Source organism: Cygnus atratus, chromosome 3 (assembly GCF_013377495.2).
Source record: "Cygnus atratus isolate AKBS03 ecotype Queensland, Australia chromosome 3, CAtr_DNAZoo_HiC_assembly, whole genome shotgun sequence".
Lineage (NCBI taxonomy): Eukaryota > Metazoa > Chordata > Aves > Anseriformes > Anatidae > Cygnus > Cygnus atratus.
In genome coordinates, this window is record NC_066364.1 from 56126447 (window position 1) to 56146842 (window position 20396).

Below are 20396 nucleotides of genomic sequence, written 5' to 3' on the forward strand. Positions count from 1 at the left end.
CTTCTGTTCAAAGTATTTTAATAGGCAGATGGCAGCTATTAACTTATTATTGTGGGAGGAAGGAATCAAAGTCATAATCAGGGAGAATGATGTTTGCCATGTAATTAAACTAACTGGTGCTGTACACTATTATGTGCCTCTGAGCACACTGAAGAACCAGTGAAACCATGTGGTCGTACAAGAGTAGGTCCTTCAGTCATGTTGTGGGTCAGATTGTGCAGAAACATTGATTAGAGGGGGGAAAAAAGATGACGGTGAAGAAGGAACAATTACTTGAATAGCCTGATTTAAAAAAAGAAAATGTCTGCTGAATGTTGTTACTCCTATAAACTGATTCACAGCTCAGTTTAGAAGATTTAAGTAAAGTCTTTGAAGAATTAAATAACATACATTGTCAGGAAACTGGAAGACATATACTATGGGTGGAGAAAAATATTTCTGTCCCCTGTGGTTTTAAATTGCTTCAAAAAATAGAGAAGCATAGATAATGAGCAATGTATGCAAAGTCTACATTAAGCAAAAGCAAAGGAGGAGTGTGTGTAATAGTCTGTACCATTCCAGAGAGGTTCAAAGATGATCTAGATCCAGAATTGAAAGGCTAGTTAGTTGTGTCTGTGTCAACACAGAAATATGGCAGGAGTGGTATTTTTGTTGTAGTGAAGTGCCACAAATGAGAATTGGATTGGAGAAAGGTGAGCAAGCAAGAATGAAATGTTAACGTTTAAGATGAATAGAAATAAAGGCATGAATTGAAGTTATTAGCAGAGACACAGGCATTGGAATACTGTTTTATTTCAGAAAATGACATGGTGTTATGCCCATCCTACAACAACATCCTTAGAAGAATCTTCTTATATGAGGCAGCAGAAGAGTGCAGAAAAGACCCAGACTCTCCGTTGGTCTCTTCTCAGACCTTCTTAAGGTACAGAAGGTGCAATAGGGATGATAGCAGACAGGGTAATATGTGTGGCTCGGGGCAGAGGTTTGGGTGATGCTCTTAAAACTGTGATCTAATGCAATTGTGAGGGGGTAGATACTCAGGTGGTGCTCCCAACCCCCTTCCTTCTCTTGTCAACCTGCTTGCCATTAGCTGTACCAAGAGCAGCTGTCCCTCCTTGGTTTGGGGATTATCTTCCCTGTTAATCTTCAAGGAGGAAGAACAAGCTTTGTCTGTGATGGTGGCCACTGTGGCTGATACCTGAGTGTGAATCAGGGACCTCAAAGATGGAGGCTGTACGGGGTGGCTGGAAGTGCCTGCCAGTCTCCGTATCCTGGCCTGGTAAGTAGTCACTTGTCCTGGAACACCATCATTTGTGTAATCCAGGCCGCCTACAGAGGCATATCTCCTGTCCTCAAACCCTACCCAAGAGAAAAGGCCAAGCAATCTGTTTCTATGGGAACTTCACAGACACCCGGGGCCCTAAGCCCCAGATGCCTCCACCCACAGGCTCACAAAGCCAACACGTTTCTTTGTAATTGCATGCTACAAAACACTGAGTGGGCAAAGGCACAAAGTGCTGATGCCAAAAACTGTGAGGACCTTAGCGTGGAGCTGAACATTAAGAGCAGAATAATAAATACACTGTTTCACAATTCAAGGTGCTGGCTAAAAGACTACAGGAAAAACAAATGAAACTTTGGTTTGAACAGGCTCAGCTTGATGGTGCTATTCTGGTTGAGGAGTATTTTGTGGCGGCTGTGTCCAAAGAAGTCATACCACTAACTCCAGTGATGTTTGATTGGGAAACTCCAGGTTTATCAGGTCAACCATCAGTAGGAATGACTGCCTGGATGTAAGGCTGTGCATTTGCAAGCAGTGAGGTGGCACAGGTTAAAGCTACTTTTCAGTAGATTTGGAGTAATTGTTTTAACAAATAATGTTATCTTAAAGGGCCTATGCAAGGGAATGCATGATAAAATGGTTAGTTTTAAAATAATACTGACAAAATAATCTTTATTTTTGTTGGTTTTAAAGGGTCATTTGTATGTAATCATTTGTATTGCAGATGGAGGCTTCCAAGAGTAGGTCAAGTTCCTCCAGGCAAGCCTGGTGGAAGTCTACCCTATCAGATAATCACCCCTTTGGAAGGCAAAAGTGAACTGGCATCAAGTAGCTCATCGTAGTCCCAGGGAAGTTAAGGGCTACTCCAACCAAAGCTGGTGTGATGCTTAAAAACAGGTTTGTGGGAGGAAGGACACAAGAGCTGCCTGGTATGTGGCCTGTGTCGATTCGCTACTGCTTCAGAATAGCCATGAGCTCTTATGTAGTTTAACATCAGTATTTAAGAAAAACTTTGGTGGCAGGATATGTGCCTTTATCCCAACGTTGTGGGTGAATTACTGTCAGTAATTTATAACTGTGATACTGCCTACTAGGCTGAGTCACAGGTCATGGACCTTATGTGCCAAGCAGTATGCAAAAAGGCAGTCCTGGTCCTTAAAAACTGTAATCTTTACTCTCCCAACATGAGGGACTGAGCAGATATCAGGAGGGATAATTTGTCCCTTTTCTTTCAGCACTCCTAATTCTGTGTTTTAGTGTATGTCAAAGTGCTGAGATTTAATCTGTATTAAAGCAATGGGAATTATGAATTTGAGCCTGAAGAGAATAAGTCTCTGTCATGTACCCAGTTATAATTGTTTGCTGTGTATTTTCCATAGGAAGTTTACAAGATCAGAAGTGGCATATCTGCCTTATATGTTGAGATAGCTAATTTTGTTTAAAAAAAAAAAAAAGCTGCTGGCTGCAAGATTCTTCTCATTTCTAATTAGACTTCTAAAGATCTTGTTACTTATGCTTTCTGTGATCTAAAGGATACAAATTACAGCTACTTGAGGAATTTCTTTTTTAATTAAAAAATAACACTTTATCGCTTCTTGTAACACAGATACTTTGTTGGAAATTAATTGAGGAGACTCATGTGTTTAATTATACTGCAGTTAGATTGCTATCTAGTGATACTCTTTTGCACCTGGGTTTAGAAAAGTACAGCAAACTGATCCTTTCTTGGGAGAGGAAGGTTATTAAATCATGCCATTAAGCTTCTGTGATTTTTGATTCAGTGAAGCAGATGTGTGAGTTTAATTATACAGTTGGTGGCATCACAGTCACTTCTACCAGCTGAGGATGGGACCCAAGATGCCTGTCTATTCTGAGATTGGAAAAATGTACCTTTGTGTATTTTTAGTGTGAAAGGGTGGGTTTAAAATTTTAACTGACAACTTCCACCTCTGACTGTCAGCATTTCCATGTCATAGCTCTTATCTTCCCCTATGTTTCTTATTCTCGAGTCTGATTATGTATGCTTTATTCCTTCACTTGTGTTATGCAGTCTGTTAGAGTTTCTAGAGTACCTAATTTGTAGAGAACAAGTCTCCTTTGTGACTCAGTGTCATCCACTTTCTCATTCCCTATTATTCCATCGTGACTTCATCTTCTTTCTTCTTTCTTTTTTTTTTTTTTTTCTGTTCTGCCTAAAGAAAGGGAAGAGATGATAGCCCTTCCACTTGTGGCATCTTTTTCTCTCCCTTGACCTCATGGAAGGTTGTGCAGAATGATCAATAGAAAGCACAGTAAGTGGTACAATACTGTCATTACTTTCAGTATTGACATAATAGAAGCATCTGCTGTCTTTAAACTGTTGCATTTCACAACAATTGCTTTGTATTTCCATAGCTACAGCTTAGAAAGCAATGTCCCCGTTGTCTTCCCCGGGTAGGCAGGATTATTATTTTATACAAAGCAAGCTACACATTTTTGGATAAAATGCTTAATAACATGACAACCAAGCGTTTCTGGATGTTTCAGTTAATTATTTTGTTTGGAAGATCAGTTCCTAGGTTGAAGCTTGGTACCTACTTTTTAGTAAGTGATATATGTATTTTTACCACTATTGCTGTTCTCTCTTACCTATTGCACTTTTTGATTATCATCTCAAAAAACACCCTTTACCAACGTGTGTGGCTTCTCAGTGTAGTGGTCAAGCTGTGGAGATGGTTCTCTGCCAATTATTTTTTGCACAGGTTGTCTTCCTCCGCCAGCTAACTGTGTTAGTGGGGAAAAATAACACAGTGAGATCCTCAAAGTATAATTACTTTCCTGTTTAAAAAAAAAAATGAAAATAGAGAATTAGCACACTACAACTGGCTGCTTATCCAGGGACTTCAAATAAAAGTGTTCCTTTGTTTGGAAACCTGACAGTCTGTCTCATAGTTAAGGATAGATGCCTGGTTTGAGGGAGTTAAGAGATGGGATGGAAAGCCTAAGGTCTGTAGTGGGCTGCTCCAGAGTGACTGAGAACATTTCTTCTGAGATGGTCAGCTGTATCCAGGAGGTCTTGAACACCCAAAAGCTGTGCTCCCTCCTTCTCCTTGACACTATGCTGGGCCCAAAGCCCAGTGGAGAGAGGAAGAGATCTGCCCATCTATATCTCCTCTTACAGGGAGCATACTTGAAGAAGGGAGATTGAGCCCCCTTGCTCACAGGAAGGGGGCTTTATGCCTTTGGTCAATGTGACCAGTGTGGCTTGAATTCTTCCCTCTCTGAACCAAGATAAACCCAGCCTCTAGTTTTATTTCCCAATCGTAGCTTCAAAACCAATCTTCCTTCTACTTTGAGTTCTGAGTCCTCTAGGAGAAAGACAGTCTGTGTGGTAATTGTGGAGTTCAAGCAGTTTTAGACTTTTCCACAGATTGAACCAAACACAGAAGAGATCCTCCTTCATGTTCTTTCTTTTCTAGTTGGATTAAATGAAAGCATATCTTCCCATTTAGATCTTCCTGTAGTAATGGGAGCATAGAAAGGGTCCTGGAAATCTTTGCGATTTTTAATATATTTTTTTTCTAATCAGTTTAGTTTTTTTATTGTAAGTGCTTCTAGGCCCCCTTTCCCACCCCCACCCCCCTCCCCTTAATCTCTATATCTGGCATTAGTTCTACATTATAAAGAAGATCAGACACTAATGCAATGTCTGGACAGTGCCTTTGTTCTACTTACCATTTCATCCCTTTGAAGTTTTAATTGCAATTTAAATTTATAAACAATTTTTTTCTAATATTAAATAAGATGGAGTTGTGCATACCTTGCTTTGCTGTTAGCTGCAATGTAATGACATGGCAAAAGAAGCTGTAATGTTGTTTTGCTTAGTCTAAGAGTTACATAAATAGAAGATGTTTTCTTCCTTTGATATGAATACTAGATAACGAGGTAGGTATGCTATTTTTAACAGGTCATGAAACAAAAGATTAGAGCAGTAAAAGGACTTCAATACTAGACTGTTTTGTTAGAGTAAAGGATCATGTTCTATTTATTTCTCTGAAATAAATGTTGGGGAATGTACACAAGCAAAAAATTGTTGTTCTTGCCTTTAACTTTGTTGTCACCGTGGTTAATTCAGCAGACATCACTGCCAATAATGTGTTGTTGCATTTTTGTTTTTGTTTTAACAAGGTCATTGTACAAGAATTAGCCTAATAGTTATACTGTAATAGTGCCTGTAATGGTGGCTCCCAGAGTGGTGGTGGCTCCAAGAAGCTCCCTTGATCGAGCTTCTTTGTTGAGCCTGATAGTAAACAGAAGAAGTACAGAGAAGGCAGCGGGTCTTGTTAGCTGACCATGGAGTATGAGAGATGGTAGGTTCATAGAATAGGTTCCAAGATTGCTTCTGCTCCTTTGATGTCTTGTGTGATTTTTTTTTTTTAATTTTATTTTTTTCCCCATGAAAGAGAATTGCTGGGCACCAGACACAGCAACTAAGATTGAATTCAGGAGAAATATGAATGATTTGATCTGGACAAGATAGAGGAGCAAGTAGATGCTAGTAAGTGGTGCTGTGTGGACTCACCATACCTCTATCTTGATGTGCAACCTGTTAGTGGCCTGCTTGAATGAGACTTGGAGAGCCTTTACATTAGATGAATTCATAAAGGTCAATGCCTAAATTGTTGTCCTGCTGGGAAAGGACACGAGATACAGGATGCCATGGATTCTAGTGTTGTCTGGTAATCTGTTAGGTAAAGCTCCAAATTCATCCTGGGAAGCTTGCAACACCTGTGCAAAGTAAAAGCCATTCAGTCTCCCAACAACCTCTGCCATTCTATGCAGGTGGAAAGTTCATTCCCAGGTCCAAATCTGGATATTGGTATGATTTTGAAATTATACCAGCTGTGCCTCTGAACAAATTTAATAACCTTAACAATCCCAGTTTTTCCTTTTATAAACCACAGCTAGAAACAGGGCGTGGTATTTGGTGTTTCTTGAAAAAGTGGGGAAGGAGAGCTGGGAATGCAGCATGAATGCAATTCCTCCAAGAGGAAGCACATATATCCTAGCTGGGAAAAGGAAGAACATTGGGAACCTCAGACCAATCCAGACCAGTCTTTTCATTTCTTTTTTTTTTTTTTTTTGATTCTGCTGTGAAATATCCCTCAAAATTAGATTTTAATCTCAGCTACTTTCAGCTCACTCCCCGAAGTGACCAATACTCCATGGCTCATAACTATGAGCTGTGCGTCCTTATGAGAGCAGTACTTGTGGGTGGGTTTATATGACACCCTTAGAGTGTACCGGAGGGTGATAGGCTGCTTCTTGGAAAGCTGCCCATGGAGGATGGCTCGGTCATCATCAGACACTCACAGTATTTCCCTCTGTGTGGAGGCTCTAGTTGCAAATATGAGAGATGGCAGAATCTGTAGAGAGAAAGCAATAATTGGGAGAAATTTTCTGCTATCCTTTGCAGAGCAGTACAATGCAGAGATGCCCACAAACTCTGAGCAACTGGTATGTACCTTGATCCAAAGCAGAAGTTCAAGACTCAAGAGCAGTATATTATGTTGTCATAATATATACGCCTGAGCTGATAAGCGTCACTAACTACAAGAAGGGAAGTCTACTGAAGCAGCTGTAGCCTGAATTTAAGCTGGCTGATAGAGCCATATGTTGAGCTCCATTTCAAAAATAAATATGTCCTAATTGTAACAACTCTGCTTATTGTAGCTATGTAATTGATGGCATTGCTAACGCAGACCTTGACTTCCATTCAGCAGGATTAATCCATCAGCATAATGCATCGCTATGGACTGGTCTGGGGAGAATCAGATCTTATGGTCATAGAATTACATGAGTTTCAGGCCAGTGAAGTCAGTTTGTCCTGGTTTCTGCTGGGACAGTTAGTTTTCTTCCTAGTAGCTGTATGGTGCTGTGTTTTGGAATTAGGAAGAGCACAATGCTGATACCAGAGGGATGTTTCAGTCGCTGCAGAGCAGTGCTCGCACAGAGCCGAGGCCTCTCCTGCTCCTGGTGCTGCCCGGCCAGCGAGGAGGCTGGGGGTGCCCCAGGAGCTGGGAGGGGACATGGCCAGGACAGCTGGCCCAGGCTGCCCAAAGGGATGTCCCACACCAGGTGGTGCTGCGTGGAACAGTAAAACTGGGGGGTTGGCTGGTGGTGGGAGGTAGGGGGCTGCTTGTGCTCTGGCTGGGCGTTGGTCCATGGCTCGTGAGCAACTGCATTGTGCATCACTTGCCTTGTATATTCTTTATTATTGCTATTACTTTTTTTTTTTTTTCCTGTCCTATTAAACAGTCTTTACCTCAACCCACAAGCTTTTACTTTTTTTCCTGATTCTCTCCACCATCCCACTGGGTGAGGGGGAGTGAGTGAATGGCTGTGTCTACTTAGCTGCCTGCCAGCTTAAACCACAACACAGTTAACTTTAACAATCAGACTAGGAATTCTAGTAGAGTAGGGTTATTTTAGTGTGTCTACTTTTGTGAGCATGCAGTTACAACAGCTTTAGTTTCCTGCACATAAAACCAGTTGGCAAGTTGTTAATAATGATTCTGACTAGGCATTTATTTGTCACTTCATGTGGAAAACTGTTAGCTATTGGGAAATTTTGCAACTTTGAAATTTTGTGCTTTCTATCTTTTGTCAGATAGGGTCCTCACTGGAAGTTAATAAGTAAAAGGTGTTTCTCTAATTCTGTAAGTTAGGAGAAGGAGTAACTTAAATTAACTTAATAGCTTCCCCATACTTTCAGTGGGCTGTTGTGAAAGCAGAGCCTTGAAATGTTACCTAACTGGATTTGTGACCTCCCAACAAGTGGTCTTTTTGTCTGCGTCTTGCACAACCGAAATCAAAGCAAACCATTCAGGGTCTAGGATTCCGCTGCAAGGGAATGAGACTTGACAGGGTCTCCAGAGGCTTGAGAGCAAACATGGGTAGTTTAATAGAAAATAGCCTGCCTGTATATTGCACAAACTGTTCGTTGTAGTCATATAAAATAGCCATGGGTTAACTGATATTTTAATAAGCAGCTAGTGATCATTTGAATAGTATTATTTAAGGTAATCTAAAGTTAAAGGAAAAGATGAGACGTCAATGACTGTGTAGATATATCAATATAGTATGTACCTATATAGATTTTGATATATTTAATTCCAGGTGAATTAGAAACCAGTTAAATTCATTCTACTGCCAAAGAAAAAAACATGAAACAACCAAGAAAAGCTCTGTATTGTATACTTGGTTGCAGCAAATCTCTATAAAGTGTATGTCTGTACATGCATATAGGTGAATGTCAGCATTAATAAAATGCCTTTTTTTTTTCTTGGGCAAAGTACATAATTGCTGGAATTCAATGTACATGATGAAGTATAAAAATGCAACGTTATCCTAAAATTCTAGCTTTAGGTGACTAAATGTAGCACTTTATGTTGTAGAAAAATACTAGGCTCTAACTATTTATCTGAATCAACTCATCCTTGTATGTGTTTTTCGTGAGTTGCTAGACTAAGTGTGTTTAACAAGACGTATAGCTAGATAACTAACACGCTAAATAGGGTCCTAGCTCATTCCTTGATTCTTAATTACTCAGGCAGTTAATTGGAGAATACAGGAGCTCACTGAGATTCCTAATTCTGTTATGCTTCTGTATCTGGTACGTCTGTAACCAATGTCTGAAAGGTGTATTGCTACCTAGTTGAAAGGACCCTACAGGGAAGGTGGAGGGGAGGCTGCGCTTCCTGCACAGAGCAGAAGGTGGAAGAATGCTTTGGGCTAGTATGAATGCTTTGTGCTCAGCAATACTAGCAATAGGAGCTGTTTTACTACCAAAATCAATAGTCACCCTTACTTGTATTGGTGTGAATCTCGCTGCAGGTTCCTGTTCACCCTGGGGACTACAACATTAAGCTGTCTTATGAGTAGGAAAATCTCTATAGCGTAATTTCCTGTGAATCAAGCTAATGCTGTAGTTTCCCCAGGGACTGCGATGAACTCCCCTGGGTCAGGTGCTGTAGGAACCTCACAGGAGGCGTGCTCTGGCGGAATGGATGCTGTGGTGCTCAGAAGCACAAACTTGGCCATTTTTTCTGTTGTTATAAAAGAGATACTGTGAATGACCTTTTTTCTCTGTTTGGTTTCTCAGATATCTATAAAAGAATGAGCAAATCTAGTATTCTGTCTGTCTGTGAAATTCCTTTAAATCTTCTCTACCAACTGATTGTTTTCATTAAGCTTGTTGTAAGAGAGCTCTAACGCTGTCTGAAGTCTAATACAGGACTCAGTGGTTATTAGAGGGGAAATAGGGACAGGCACTTAAGTCAAAAAAAGAAAAGAAGGAACAAAGTCTTGTGAACCCTACTTGCAGACTGCCTTGCAATTGCTTGTGGACACTAAAGGAACTTAACCCCTAGAGATTTTATTCTTTATTCCTCCATGTCCTAAGCTGAAGACTAAGAGAGACACGAGAGAGAGGGAGTCTGTGAGGGCAGCCCCAGACAGTGAAGAGGTGTCTCCAGGTCAGATTCAAGAAGGGAGTTTCTGTTGCTCAAGTGGGGAATGAACTGGGAAGTTCAGATGAGGTGGCACCAGAACTGAAACACCCTACCTGTGCTGATAGGCTTGCCCCAGGACTAACGTGGTTCGTCATAAGTGGTGAGGGGATACCAGTGAAGATGTCCTCAGCATAGAGTGGAATGGCAGTGGGATGTGAAGTTGGAGACTGAAGGCTTTTAGTAGGTGAGGCTGGGGGGGGAAACAAAACCAAACAAACAAAAACACCCAAGGATCATGAAAGAAAGTTAGAGACTGAGAACAGCAATGGAGGCGTCAGAGAATAGGTTGCTAGTAGGTTCCTTGTGCTCATGTGAGGAAGTTTAAGAATTGAGACTGGTTGAAAGAAGACCAAGACGCACAATATGGCGCAGAGATGTTCAGACTGGAAGTCTGAGGTGACTGAAGTAAAGCCAATGCAGAAGGACAGTGGCCGTTAGGGAGGACTGTGGTAGAGGCTTTAGAAAAAAAATGGAGGCTGAAGGATCAGACTAGATTTTAGGGGACTTGAGGCTTATATGAGAAACAAGATAAGAATTGTGACAGGCACTGGGTAAGGTTTCAGAGGATCATGCAGAAGATTGACATGCAGATGCATTTATTTCTTTTTGGAATGGATTGTTATTTCAGTAGTATTTTGAAGATCAAACTTGACCATTTGGTCTAATTAAATCTTACTCAATCTTTGGTGATTTTGGTCTGCGATGGCTTCCACATATCTGTCTATCCATTGTCTAACAGTTCTGGCCTCTTTACCTAGGCAATCCCAAACTAATACTATCCCTTAAGTACAGATCTGTCTCCTTTTTAGCTTAAGTATCAGCTGGTCCTAGATCTCCTCATCTCATGTCTTCTACTAATTCAGCCCCAAGACTTTCCTTAAGGGTTTTCAACCTTAACCCTGTTGGCCCTAAGATTCTCCCCAATGTTTCCAAGAGCTGTACCTGTACTGCTGCTCCCCCATCCGTGAAGAAAAGGAGACTGCTGCCAAGACCACAGGGGAGTAAGTTTAGCCTGATTCCCATAGCAACCCTGTTAATCCTCAAAAAAAAAAAAAAAATCAAACAATTGTGTTTAGGATGGAGTGGGGCTAATAAAGGTAATCTGGGAGCATTTCTACTGAATAAATGTGCTTTTCTTTTGTTGTGACTTTGGCAATCTAGGATATCCTGGCAAGTTGATTTTTGGGTAATAGCAAAGGTAGGAACTTCTTTTTAAATGCTTTCTTCTTTTTAAAGCATTTTGTGCCTAAGGGTGGAGCTCAACTTTTGCATATGGTGCCAGACAGGGATTCAGCACCTGTGTTACTTTTCTTTATCTTCCCACTCATGGGAGGTTGTAATTAGAAAGACTGAGTTTGCCACATTGTGCTCTGCAGTGAAGCTGCTGCTAAGAATCAAATCTGTTCTATTCTGTTAAATAGGAGGAAATCCAGGTACGCTGTGGGAGTCTATATGGAAGAAATGATGAAAGGCTTGAGGGAGTTTTGCTTTCTTCTTTTTCTTTCTGCATACTGAATGAAGTACTGAGTTTCACGTTGTTGAATACTCTAGGCTTGCTGCTTGTAACCTCTACACCCTAATGTAAAAACTTAGTTAAATTCTAATCTCTGTGGAAAAGAGTATACAGACCTCTGTGGAGGCCTAAAATAAGTTGGTCTCTCCTGTATTAAAGAGCACACAGATGTCAGGAGTCAGCTGAGATGGCTGGTTAGCCAGCTGAAGAACTGAAATATAGGGAAAAGTGCTGTTTGAGATGTAGCCAGGAGGAAAACTTTCTTCTACAACAGAAACAGATTAAGAACTTCAAAACAAATTCTAAAGGAGAGAGAATGTTTTCTGTTATGTTTTGCATTGTTTTGTTTGCAGACAATGAAGAATGAAAGGCTGCTATTGAGTGAGATCCCAGCTGCCACTCTTCTCTTCACTGAGTGTTTGGGAGACAGGTTATATTGTGGTTCTTCTGAATGTAATATACCAGTTCCAGGTCTCACAGACGTTTTATGTGAATAGTTTGGTTATCGTACATACTGATGCTCATCTTGGACACACAGAAGAAGATGGTGACTGGAGATATAGTATAATTATTCTCCCTTTACAGGTTTAGATGAGGAATCAAGGTATGTTTCTCTCTAACATTTAGAAATTTGGAAGCAGGAGGTATGGCATTTCCTTCTGCAAACTGTGTCCATCTGCAAGGTTCTCAAATTGTTGCAGAGGTATTCCTAAAGTAAATCATGGTAATATACTTCCTATATTGCTCAATGTGCTATTGCCACTTTTCACATCAGTGATCCGCATTAATCAACTTCCTTTTTTTGAAGAAAACCAGTGCTTCTTAGTTACAGTTTTGTTTGGGGTGGGTTGGTTGGTTGGTTTAGTTTTTGCTCTGTTTTTTTTTTTGTTTGTTTGTTTGTTTTGCTGTGTTGTTAGAAAAAAAAAAAAAGTCTTGCTATGGACTAGTGAGGTCCAAGGTGATTGCCTTCTTGGAATGAGTGGTGCTTTAACGTATTAAATTGCTTTTATACAGCAGTTACCATCTAATACTTCCAATTGTTTTTCAAAAGTAAGGAGAAACAGAATCCACATGACCTTTAGCAGGAAAGCATTGTTTTGTTGTTCACTTCTTTTTTTCCTAGTGGGTGAATGTTACATCATTCTTTGATTTTAGAGGATGATAGTATTACAGCTGAAATAACTGATAGCAGCTGTCTTAACTTTTTAACTCTTTACTTTAAGGTCTGTTGGAAACCCAGGCTTTGAATGAGGCAGATGAAGACATGGTCACTGATGTTGATTTCACCAATATGATCTCTGAAGAAGAAAAAGAAGAGTTAAAAATTGAGCTGGCCAAGGTAATGAATTTGAATTTCTGTGAGTATTAATGTTTCTACTTCCTTTAACTGAAATATATTCATTGTAGGGTGAAGTACACATCATAAAAATTGCTCTTCCTTTAAGTAGAACTATTCTGGGCTACAATGATGTGAAACAATTCTCCTTAGATGTTTTTGGAATGTTAGCTATCTTTTACCTGATGATTATAAAGTTAAATATGCCATTTTAGTCAACAAAAGCCATTTGTCTTTATTTATATACCTTCGTCTACAAAGACTGAAAGGTGTTCCTCTTATCAGATCCATGAAATTGTTGTTATGGTGGTGTGACACCTGATGGAAAAGATTCTTTGTATGGTGCTCAAAGGAAAAGCTGATGATGGTGGTTACAGACAAGACTGATGATGATTGGCATAGTAATTTCACTATGATTCTGTTTTCTTCATCACCGCTGCATCTGGAGATGGTTGCAATTTTGATTTGCATTTATTGTTTGCCTAATTAAAGAACTTCAGGACAACATGAAAAAGTTTAAAAATAGTACTTAATAAAAAAAATAACGGGAGAAAAAAGGTGTGAACTCTGTGGTCTTTTGATTACAAAGGTTAAGGTGATTGTCTAGATTCAGCTTATGATGAGAGAGTGCTCTGTGAAGTGTTTGCTGCTATTGTACGTGGAATGGACTCATCCAGAAGACAGCTCTTTTACTGAGAATAGTTCCTGTATTTTGTACGACAGAAATATTTAAATTACTGTTAAGTCATAATATTAAATACTCTAAGAAGTCATATTCCTAATGACTCTCAAGTCATTTACCTTTGGTGCTGATTTAGGATTTTCTAGTGAAACAAAAAAAAAAAAAAGATTTTTTTTCACTTTAGTGTTACATTGAGCCTTGTTTCTGAGTTGCTAGTTACTTTTTACTACTTTGCTGATCCTGTTACTTCAGTAAATTACAAGAGGAAGCTGAAATTTTATGTACTCAGTTCATCACATAGCAATGAGGTAGGAGTTGGCATGTTCATTATTGGCCTTTTGTCAGGATGAGAGGCACTGGGCACAAACTGGAACACAGGAGGTTCTGTCTGAACATCAGGAAGAATTTCTTTAACTGGTGGGTGACTGAGCACTGGCATAGGTTGCCTATACAGGCTGTGGAGCTTCCCTCCTTGAAGATCTTCAAAAGCCACCAGGACATGGTCATGGGTAACCTGCTCTGGGTGGCCCTGCTTGAGCTGAGGGGGCAAGGGGGGCTGCACCAGTTGACCTCCAGAGGTCCCTTGCAACCTTAACCCTTCTTTTATTTTCTTCCCTTTTCTGAAAGGGACAGATGAGGTATATTAGAGAAGCAAGGAAAAAAAAACACTTCCTGCAGACATCTGAGAAAGATATGCTTCTCTCAAGGGAACTTGTCTCTAGCGTTTCTAGTTATAACTTGTGCATGCAGATTCCTGTGGGAGCTGAGAGTTCTCAATGGCTCATGATAGAAATGCTTTAATTCCTGTACCAACATACAAGTGAGAGATTGCCTTTCAAATATTGTTATCCTGGCTGACCTAGAATATTTTTTTTTAATTTGCTCACAACAGTTTACTGGCATACGATTTATGCTTAAAAACAAAATAAAACCAATAATTATGCTAAGAAAGGTTTGGAAACTTCAACTTAGTGAACAAAGTCTATATTTAAGTGAGGCTTATGATTCTTAGAAAAGACTTACAAATACTGGTAAGACTCTTTCCGAAAGAAACCTCTGTGGCAACTGGATAATGTTTCCTTTTGAAAAGATGCTTGTCTTTACTTTCAAGCCCTGAGCTACCACTACCAGTGGTAGTTTTGTTTTCTTCCATATCCTTATATGTTGTATAAGACTGTCTTTTTGAGCCTGTGGGATCACCCTTTCCTCTTATTGCTCTGAAAGGTCCAAATCTTCCTTAATGCTGCAATCACTTAATATTTGATACAATAGAGAGCTGTTGTGCTTGTATTTAAACAGCAAAATAAGCATCTGTGTTGTCTATCTGCTGTGTATATTCTCTGTATTTTACCCCTAGTTCCCTTTCCTCCCTGGCATGAGGAGGGGAACTGAAACTACTGTTTTTCTGACAGGTTTCTTGTGTCCTCTTTTCTTCTGCTAGTAGTCTTTTTGTACTGGAAGCTTTTCAGAGCATTGACTAACTCAGTTCTTGTATTTGTAGTGTGGCTAATACAGCAGGGTTCTGACTCTAATCGGGCTTTGGCATTTCTACAATACAAGTAAAATGAATACCTGTTGTAGGAACTTATAACAAGCATGTGAATTAACGAAGGTCAGCCTGGCACTTCAGAATAATAGCAGAAAATTGTAGCCCAAAAATTTTATGGAAGGCCAAATGCTTGATTGCAGAACAGATTTTTCTTTTCCTCCCTTGGTGTCAGGAGTGTGGTACAGTGACCCCTGACCCATGAGAAGGGCTGAGATTTTGAGTTATTCCACTTACTGCTGTCTGTTGTCTTTCCATTTATCATTCATCTCCAGCTACTTGTTTCTGCCCCTCGTGCTGCACAGGTATTTGTGCACCTCTCGTCAATGGATATAGGAACTGATGTGACTGAAAACAGCAGCTCTTATTTCTAGTCTGATGGTCTTTACATAGTTCAGTTTCCTCTGATGAGGAGGGCTGTGCAAATGCCCAGAACAGGATACTACACATTGGGTGGTAGTGTGGTAGGAAAAAAGGATGCTTAGTCTAACTTAGAAATACATGATTAATTATGCTGTCTTGTGTTTTCTGCTGGGGCCCCTTAATATTTAATCACTTACTGCCTTGATTGTTAAAACTAGCATAATAAATATTCAGCTTACTGTTCAACTTACCATTCAAGCCTTTCATCTGTATTCTTACAAACAGTAGCTGAATCTTTCCACCTCCACATTTTACATAGTACTATGTATGTTTCAGAATACAGATAATGCTAATTTACATAATTCCTTTATTAATAGCAGTTTATCCAAAATGTTCAATTTTACTGCCTAAGTACTTTTTTGGAGCTGTTTTGTGAATGTCTACTTAAAAAAATGGGAAAGGATCTATGTTGGAAAATTAGTTTGCTGTTTTTTCAGGCATTCCACCATCTTAAAAGGATGTTGAACTCCTTAAAATGTACAGAATTATAGAATCATTTAGGTTGGAAAAGACCTTCATGATCATCAAGTTCAACCATCAACCTGACCTACCAAGTCCCATCAGCAAATAATTTGCCCTAAAATAATCAAGAAAGGCAAAACAAGGGAAAATGTTTTCTTGTGTTTCTGTGCTGGAATTCACTGTCTTCCTTCCATATTATTAGCCAGTTCCAGATTTCAGAGAGATGTCTGTTTTTGTGGATCTGTTCCTGAGATCACACCTTTGTGTGATTTACATGTTAGTCATCTCAGCTACTCATGGGAACTGTAATTTCTTAGGTGGTCAACTCTTTGTTTTTATGCATGATCAATACAATAATACAGGAAAGGAAAAACAGTAATTAACTGTGTTTCTTAAGACCACAAAAAGAGAGAAGGGAACATTTTCCCCATAGGATGCATCTGTATCCTTCCGATTGTTGCACTTAGAAAGAAGGAAAGCATAAGGACTAGAAGCTTGTGTTTCTGTTGACTTCAGCCCTGTTTTCATAATACAACCTGCATTTATAGTAATGGACTTTTCAAAAGTGCCTAAACAGGTGATTCCTGACTTCCATGGGAGTTAGGTATGTAACCTGCTTAAATGCTTTCAAGATCCCACTATACCTCCCTAATCCTTTCTACCTACTTCTGTTTTCAATCACTAATATCTGAGCACTTCAGGGAGGCCTTGTGTCCACCATTAGTTTAAAATGATGGAACTTGAGGAGGGTTTTGTCAGTTTTAAACCAGTCTCTAATTTCTACAGGAAAATAATTTTTTATCTTTAATACAGTCAAAAATGTTCATGGTTGCTCCATTGAGCACAGGGTTAATGCTTGCTTAGGGCTTTACAGCTTTGTGTGTCTATTCAAGTGAACAGGTGGAAGGATATTTTAATAGAAACCTTTGAATGTTTATATATCCAGGTACCTAATGATCAGCCTAGTGCTACCCCAAATGGAAAGCATTAATGTTAAATTCTTTAATAGTGTTACTCAGGCAAACTTGTGAGAAACAAATAAAGGGAGTTGCAAACTGCCATCTTAGGTGTGCTGAAATTTGTGATTTCTTCTTTCTATAAGAATTTTAACCAGCTATCCTCTCAGAATAGAAACTCATGCTGCCTTCTTGACAGCATTTCATTTGCAGATTAGGGATATAATGGAGCATAAAGGATATGGGGAAGGAATAAAGCAATTTTTGGTTGTCTGGTATTCTGTCAGTGAAGTGTTGGCCTTACAAGACTTGGTGTATGCTGCTATCTGCTTTGCTGAGGTCATGATTTTGCTTTGTGTTCATAGTCTTGCTGCTTAATTTTCCCGAGCTCCTTGAATAATTTAGATGGTAGGTAGTGACAAAGGAGAAACTGGTAGCTGGTGTTTTAAAGGGTGGGATTTTTCAAAGAACAATGAGTTTGCAGCCAGTTTTACAGGGAAGCAGAATGCATGAGTGTGTAAGATAAAAATAATGGTGGTATTGACATCCTAAATATAGCCCTGGAGGTCACAACTGATTCTACTGCTGCTTGCCTCATTCATTCCCTGCAGCCTATGGAGTTAAATCACAGGAAAACTGTTATTCCAGGGAACTTAACATAAGGTAATCAGACACGTTACCATATGTTATCCTATTAACACATGGAGGAAGGAGCACAGTTGGTAAGGGAACTTAAAAACCTGAAGTGAAAGGCAGCTGCTCTCATGTCGCTTACCCTTGTTAACTTCAGTACCTCTGAGTGCTGCTTGTACAATTGGCTTAGGATAATTCAAACCTGTGCTCGCAGGAGTGCTGTCCAAGGGATAAGCATCCTGAGTCAATGGCAGACTCTTTCACTGGTCCCTCTTCTTAGTCAAGTGTTCTGGTCATTGCCATGCTAAAGCTCAGTTTCGGTTTAAATATGATTGAAATAACATCCATTGCAGGGAGAATTGTTTGGGCTGAATGTCTTCGTTACAACTTGAATTTACGTGGTTTGGTTAATGACTAGGAGCTCTGAAAACATTAATTTACTGTGTTCTTTGAATGATTCTGTACTTCAGGTAGTGCCTGTTTCTTCATGTTAACAGTCCACCTGCTGTATGTTTTCAATTTAATTTTCAAGTATGTAAGGCCTAAGCTATAGGGATAAAACGCATTATGCCCTATGCCCATGATACTCTTAACTCATATGGTATAATATGATCTTTTTTCTAACCTGCTCCTAAGAATTTATGTCTATTTTTAGATAAGTGTGAGAGACTAAAATAAAATGCACATTTGAAGTTAAAAGCCTGTGCATTCAAAGACAGAAGGTTACCTGAATTATCCAGTCTTCTTTTGTCCTGCTGATTCCCATTCTATTTGTGAATGAAAGGCTGATGTTTGAGACTCGTGATGCCCTAAGACAGATCTTGATCAAGTTGCTGAATAGTGAATACCCAACTGGAGAGTTCTCTCTGTCTTAACAGGTGCATGTGTACAGTAGTGCACATGAGTGGCACAGTTAGAGTAAGTCACTTAGAATAGTAGTGTCAAACATGTTCTGGACACTTGTGATCTACACAAGCACTTGAATATATCTGCCTCTCTAAGCATCTACAAAAAAAGCAAGTTTGTGTGAAATTCATTTAATCTTCTAGCATAGTCTGTGTTTATCTTGCTGTGAGAACAGGCTAACATGTCTCTCCTTTCTCCTCCCTCTTTGTTTCTCTCAGCTAGAGGATGAAATTTCAACTTTGCGGCAAGTATTAGCAGCCAAAGAAAAGCACCTGGTTGAAATTAAACAAAAGCTTGGCATAAGCCTGATGAATGAACTGAAGCAGAACTTTAGCAAAAGCTGGCATGACATGCAGACAACTTCTGCGTGAGTACAGACTGCACAAATTCATTGTGATGTGTTGTGTAGCATGTTGGGGGTATTGCCTTGATGAGCCCTGGTATGAAATGTATCCATAGGAATACCTGCCAGAGGGAGTAGATGACAGGGACAAATATGTCAGGCTTCTCAGACCAAGGAGACCCGAAAAAAAAACCTTCCACAGCAGCAACATGCTTTGCTACTGTGTCACATCTCACCCTTGCAAAATCACAGCAAACTGAAACTCTTATGGAACTGAGAAGGTCATCTGCATGTCCCATGACACGTTCCTACAGAGTCCTTACTAAGGAGAGAAAGAATCCTTCTTGATCTCAGTGTGTTATATTTTTTGAACTTCCAAGACAGACAACATAAAAGAAAGACTACTAAAATATTAGCAACTATTAAAAAAAAAAATAGTACCATCATCTGAATTCTGAAGAATAACTGACAGAATCAGTTGATGTATGACCGTTGAATTCCTGATTTTGGCTGCCCAAAAGAAACAACAAAATAGATTTTGGGGTAACTGTGCTATCTTTGAGGTTTTCTTAAGTCCTATGTATATCAAGTATTTTGTTATTTGCCAGCATTGTGTTCTTTGGCAAGCTGCATATCCCAGCCTCGGTTTACCACTGTGCAGTGTGGGTAACTAGTCCACAAGAGTTCAATGAAACTCGTCTTGTATGTGTAAGCAACTTTAGGTTCCCAGGGTGAAAGGTAATGTAGAAATGCGAATTGTTACTCCACTGCTGCTGTTGAAATGCTTTTAACTTGATTTTTTTTCTTCTAGAACAAGACCAATTATATTGTGGCAGTCTGTGGTCTAACCCAGTTACTGCCTTCCAGGAAGGTGCATTTGAAAAAAAGTCTGAAATCTTGGGTGAGGAAGCTGGGGAGGGATGTTATTTGAGTTGCATCTTGCTGCCAAGAATTCTTAGCACAAACCTTTTGTCTAGGTTAAAGAAGTAGTTAAAAATACACATATGGAAATAGTGATAAGACCTGTCCTGAATCTTCCAAAAAAATGTTTGAGCCTGGAATAGGTAGTGTTTTTTCTAAGTTTTAAACACGTTCTGTTCTGTGTCAATTATGTAAAAGCTGATTGAGAAATAGAGCATCACTGAGAGATATGGCAAGAGGTATGGCAAATAAAACTGTGAATTCCGAAGCTGCAAGAAGGCCGTGATAATTACTGAGGGGTTGGTCTCAGCTAGTACTGATCTTTATACTTATAAATATGAAAACACCATATTCTATATTCCTCTAAAACTTTTTTTTTGTCCAAATTAATAACAACATTGGTAGAAAGAAGAACTTAACTTTCATGAAATGCTGTCTGAAAAGTTACTTTTTTTTTTTTTTTTTTAATTTTTCGCAATTGACAACTGGATTTGAGACTCTTAGGGAGAAGCAAGAATGAGTTGCTCCACACCAGAGGTGAACTGGGAGTCAACAGCAAGGCAGGTAGGGCAGTGGCAGCACCCACAATGGAGCAGTCCCACAGGACCCAAAGAAAGAGAGCAGAGCAGGTCCAGTAATATTAAACACGATTTAGCAGATAGCAGAATTTCAAAATGAAAAACTATAAATTTAAATTTTTTACCAAATTCCAAGACAACTTTTCATTTTCCCTTCACAGTGTTGACGTTTTCCAGAAGGATAAAGGGACTTTAATAGACTTAAAGAGTAGCAGATACCATACTAATAAAGATGAGCTTCAGAAACAATGAGCCAGTAGATG

At 39.4% G+C, this 20396-nt stretch overlaps 1 protein-coding gene across 3 annotated transcripts in view; it reads left to right on the forward strand.

Moving 5' to 3' along the window:
• TPD52L1 (TPD52 like 1) overlaps positions 1–20396 on the forward strand; it is a 53815-nt gene that overhangs the window by 8662 nt on the left and 24757 nt on the right. For 2 of the 3 annotated variants that reach the window (XM_035538931.2, XM_050709965.1), the window contains exons 1-3: positions 11747–11777; positions 12571–12686; positions 18510–18658. In XM_035538931.2, the coding sequence (XP_035394824.1) occupies positions 12612–12686; positions 18510–18658 (224 nt within the window). In that variant the 5' untranslated portion in view covers positions 11747–11777; positions 12571–12611. Of the gene's footprint in view, positions 1–11746; positions 11778–12570; positions 12687–18509; positions 18659–20396 lie in introns of those variants that run through there. The other variant, XM_050709964.1, reaches the window with a different exon arrangement.